This window comes from Mus pahari, chromosome 23, assembly GCF_900095145.1.
Source record: "Mus pahari chromosome 23, PAHARI_EIJ_v1.1, whole genome shotgun sequence".
Lineage (NCBI taxonomy): Eukaryota > Metazoa > Chordata > Mammalia > Rodentia > Muridae > Mus > Mus pahari.
In genome coordinates this window covers 26,065,467-26,068,584 of record NC_034612.1, presented here as the reverse complement: position 1 = coordinate 26,068,584, position 3,118 = coordinate 26,065,467, and the positions used below count along the sequence as shown (strand labels likewise).

Here is a 3,118-nt window from a genome sequence, read left to right as displayed (position 1 = left end):
GCTTGCTTTTGCTCTTCCGTTTGGTTTCGAGACAGCAAATACATGTGCGGCCCAGGCACTCCTAGAACTCACTCTGTAGCCCAGGCTGGCTTCAGATTCACAATGCTTCTGCATCCATTTCTGGATACTGGAATTACAGGCTTCCACCATCATACCCAGCTTGGTAAGCTTTAATCTCCAGGTTACCCCCTTCCCCCCCTCTTCCCAGGGGAATGCTAAACTGGTCCCAGGAAGGGCCTGAGCTCATAGCGAGCACTTAGCAAAGACCCCAAAGGGCGCTCCAATTTAGAACACTCACCCCTAGCCCACCATAGTAACTCTGGAGTCAGACAGTGGTGAACAGTAGCTTGCAACTTTTATTTGAGAAAAACAGCGAGTAAATGTACGTATCAAAAGAGCACAGAGATTGACAGAGAGGGACGGCCAGCAATGGCTATGGGAGATAGGCAGCAGGCTGATGGCTTCTACTTGGCCCCAGACTGTTCTGACTTCCCAGCTTCTGGGCCCCCAATTTGGGCGCGGGCCTCGAAAGTGACCGGAATGGTGATCTCCGCTGACTGCGTGACTGCTTTGGGCAACGGAGCCTCCACCGTAAGTGTGCCCTCAGGGGACAGGGAAGAGGACACCAGGGTGGGGTCCACACCTGGAGGGAGCCTGGACACGCAGGAAAACAGGACAAGGGTTAGACATCCCTCCTGACCCGGGGCCCTCCGCTCTCCGCCCTGGGTCCGCTCCCCCCTCCCCCGCCCTCCATGCAAGGAACCAGAACTCACGTGTATTTCCGGGTGAAGCACCGAGAGACGTACCCATGTTCGTCCTGCCTTTCTTCGTGCTTGCCTGTGGGTGGGGACAGAAGGAGGTCAGAAGCAGCCCTCTGCTGTCCTAGCTAAGGAGTGTCTGGGACCCCAAGGAGGCAAACACACTAGAGTGCGGCGGGATGCCTGACTGTCTGGAATCTTAAAACTTTCCAGAAAGTTCGCTTCTGAGATTTGGGATGCGAAGGGTTCCGGCCCTGGGCTTGGCTCTGACCCAGGCTTGGATACCAGGGTAGGTATACGCAAAGCTGTGCGCACGCCTGGGTCTAGGGACCCTGACTGGAGTCCTGCCGCTTGCTTATTTGGGGATGAGGTCTTCCAGAAGATGCGTTGGGTCTTCCTTCATTTTGTTTTTGTGCTGCGCAAAGCCTCAAGGCCGCCCGGTAGGCCAGGCGAGACTCTACCCTGAGCTACATCCCCAGCTGCTGGTCCATATCATCGAAGATGACAGAGCTTTTAAGAGCAACCTGCACCCCGCGTTCCGGGGCAAGAGAAGCAGGCAAGGGAGAATATCGCGGGCTCCGGGTCCCTAGGCTCATTTCTAACTTTTCCTATTCCTAATGGTTTCAGCCCCACCCTCAGTCCCCCAGCCACCACTCTCGCCCCGCCAGCTTCGTCCCCTCTGGGCACAAAGGAAACTCACCAGTAATCTCCACCACGCCTTCCTTGGTCTTCACTGTGAGCTCCTCCGGAGCGAAGTGGTTGACGTCCAGGGACACGCGCCAGCGATCGGCCGTCTGTCGGATCTCCGAGACCCCGCTGCTGAGCTGCCGGTTGAGCGCTCGGCTGAAGACCGGTGCGGCCAGGGTCACCGCCGCGGGGCCCTCGGCGGTCGCGGCGGGCAGCGGACGCACGTAGCCGGGCCACCCAGCGGCGCTGAACCACTGCGACCACTCATCGGGCAACCGGGGAACCCCGAAAGCTTGATCGAAGAGGCGGCTGTGGGCAGGGTACCAGTCCCGGAATGGTTCCCAGCTCGGGCTCCGCAGCAGCGAGAAGGGCACGCGGCGCTCGGTCATGTTCTTGGCTGTATTGGTCAAGGCTGAGGATCTGTAAGCACTGGGCTGAGGATCCGAGAAGTGCCGGACTGGAGCCCCAGCGTGCTTTTATGTGTGCCCAGTCGGGTATTTTTAGCAGGCGGTGCTTCAGGTCTCTATTAATGGCAATGACCGTCTCAGGGGCCGCCCCTCGCCGCCCCTCCCCTCTGCATTCCTCCCCCTAAGCTTGCAAAGGGGGCGGGCAGGCGGGACCAGGAAGGTTCTGCCCCCATCTGGAAACTTCTCTAGTTGAAGAAAACAAATGACGGCGTAATACCGGTAGCTGGAGCGATTCCCAACTGTCCGACTTAGAACACTGCTGGCTGAAGGGCGGTGGCCTGGGGCCAGCCCCATCTTTTTATTGAGAATAAACCAGGAGAGGTTATGTCTTTTGTGTCGCAACTGGGAAGCAACTGAACCTGGTCTGAACCAGAAGGAGGCTTGTGGGGACACACATGTCAAGGCACACCTGTGGAATTCTCAGGCAAGATAGCTGTCTTCTTATAGTGTGTCTCCTAGGGAGTAAAGGCTTCTTGGCAGGCGCCTTCGTGTTCACTGAATAGCTTTCTGACCCAGAGACTTTCTTTCTTTCTCTTTCTTTCTTTCTTTCTTTCTTTCTTTCTTTCTTTCTTTCTTTCTTTCTTTCTTTCTTTCTTTCTTTCTTTCTTTTTCTATCTCTCTCTTTCCCTCCCTCTCCCTCCCTCTCTCTCTTTGAAGCAGGGTTTTTCTTTTTTTTTATTTTGATGCTTTTTTGTTTTGTTTTGTTTTGTTTTTGCTTTATTATTATTATTATTATTATTATTATTATTTTTTTTTTTTTTTTGGTTTTTCGAGACAGGGTTTCTCTGTATAGCCCNTCCCTCATCCCTCTCTCTTGGTGCTCTCTCCCTCATTCCTCTCTTTTGGTTTTCTTTGACCCATTTCTCTTGGCTGGCATCTTTCTCTCCCAATTTTCTCTCAGTTCTTGTCCACGCCCAATGTGCCAGCCATATTCAGTTCAGTTTCTCGGTTCTGGACTCTTCCAGAAGCCTCCAACTGGACTCTCTCATCATGTCCTCGGTTTATACACTGTGGACCCAAACTCAGTCCCCACACTTGCACACTCAGTTCTTTATCCACTTTGGGACCTTCCGAGGCCCTCATTTGTTTGTTTGTTTTGTTTTCTGTTTCTTTGGTTTTGTCATTTGTTGTTTTATTTTTGAGAATATGGTCTCATGTAGCCCTGAGTGGTCTAGAATTCTCTAAGTAGCCAAGAATGGCCCTAAT

At 53.3% G+C, this 3,118-nt stretch overlaps 1 protein-coding gene across 1 annotated transcript; it reads right to left on the bottom strand.

The window, feature by feature from the left end:
• Positions 1-332: 332 nt before the first annotated feature.
• On the bottom strand, positions 333-1,979 carry Hspb1 (heat shock protein family B (small) member 1). The gene is made up of 3 exons (XM_021186957.1): positions 1,459-1,979; positions 774-837; positions 333-654 (listed from the first exon to the last, which is right to left on the bottom strand). The coding sequence occupies exons 1-3, from the start codon at positions 1,832-1,834 to the stop codon at positions 465-467; spliced, it is 630 nt and encodes a 209-aa protein (XP_021042616.1). The 5' UTR covers positions 1,835-1,979; the 3' UTR covers positions 333-464.
• Positions 1,980-3,118: the final 1,139 nt, after the last annotated feature.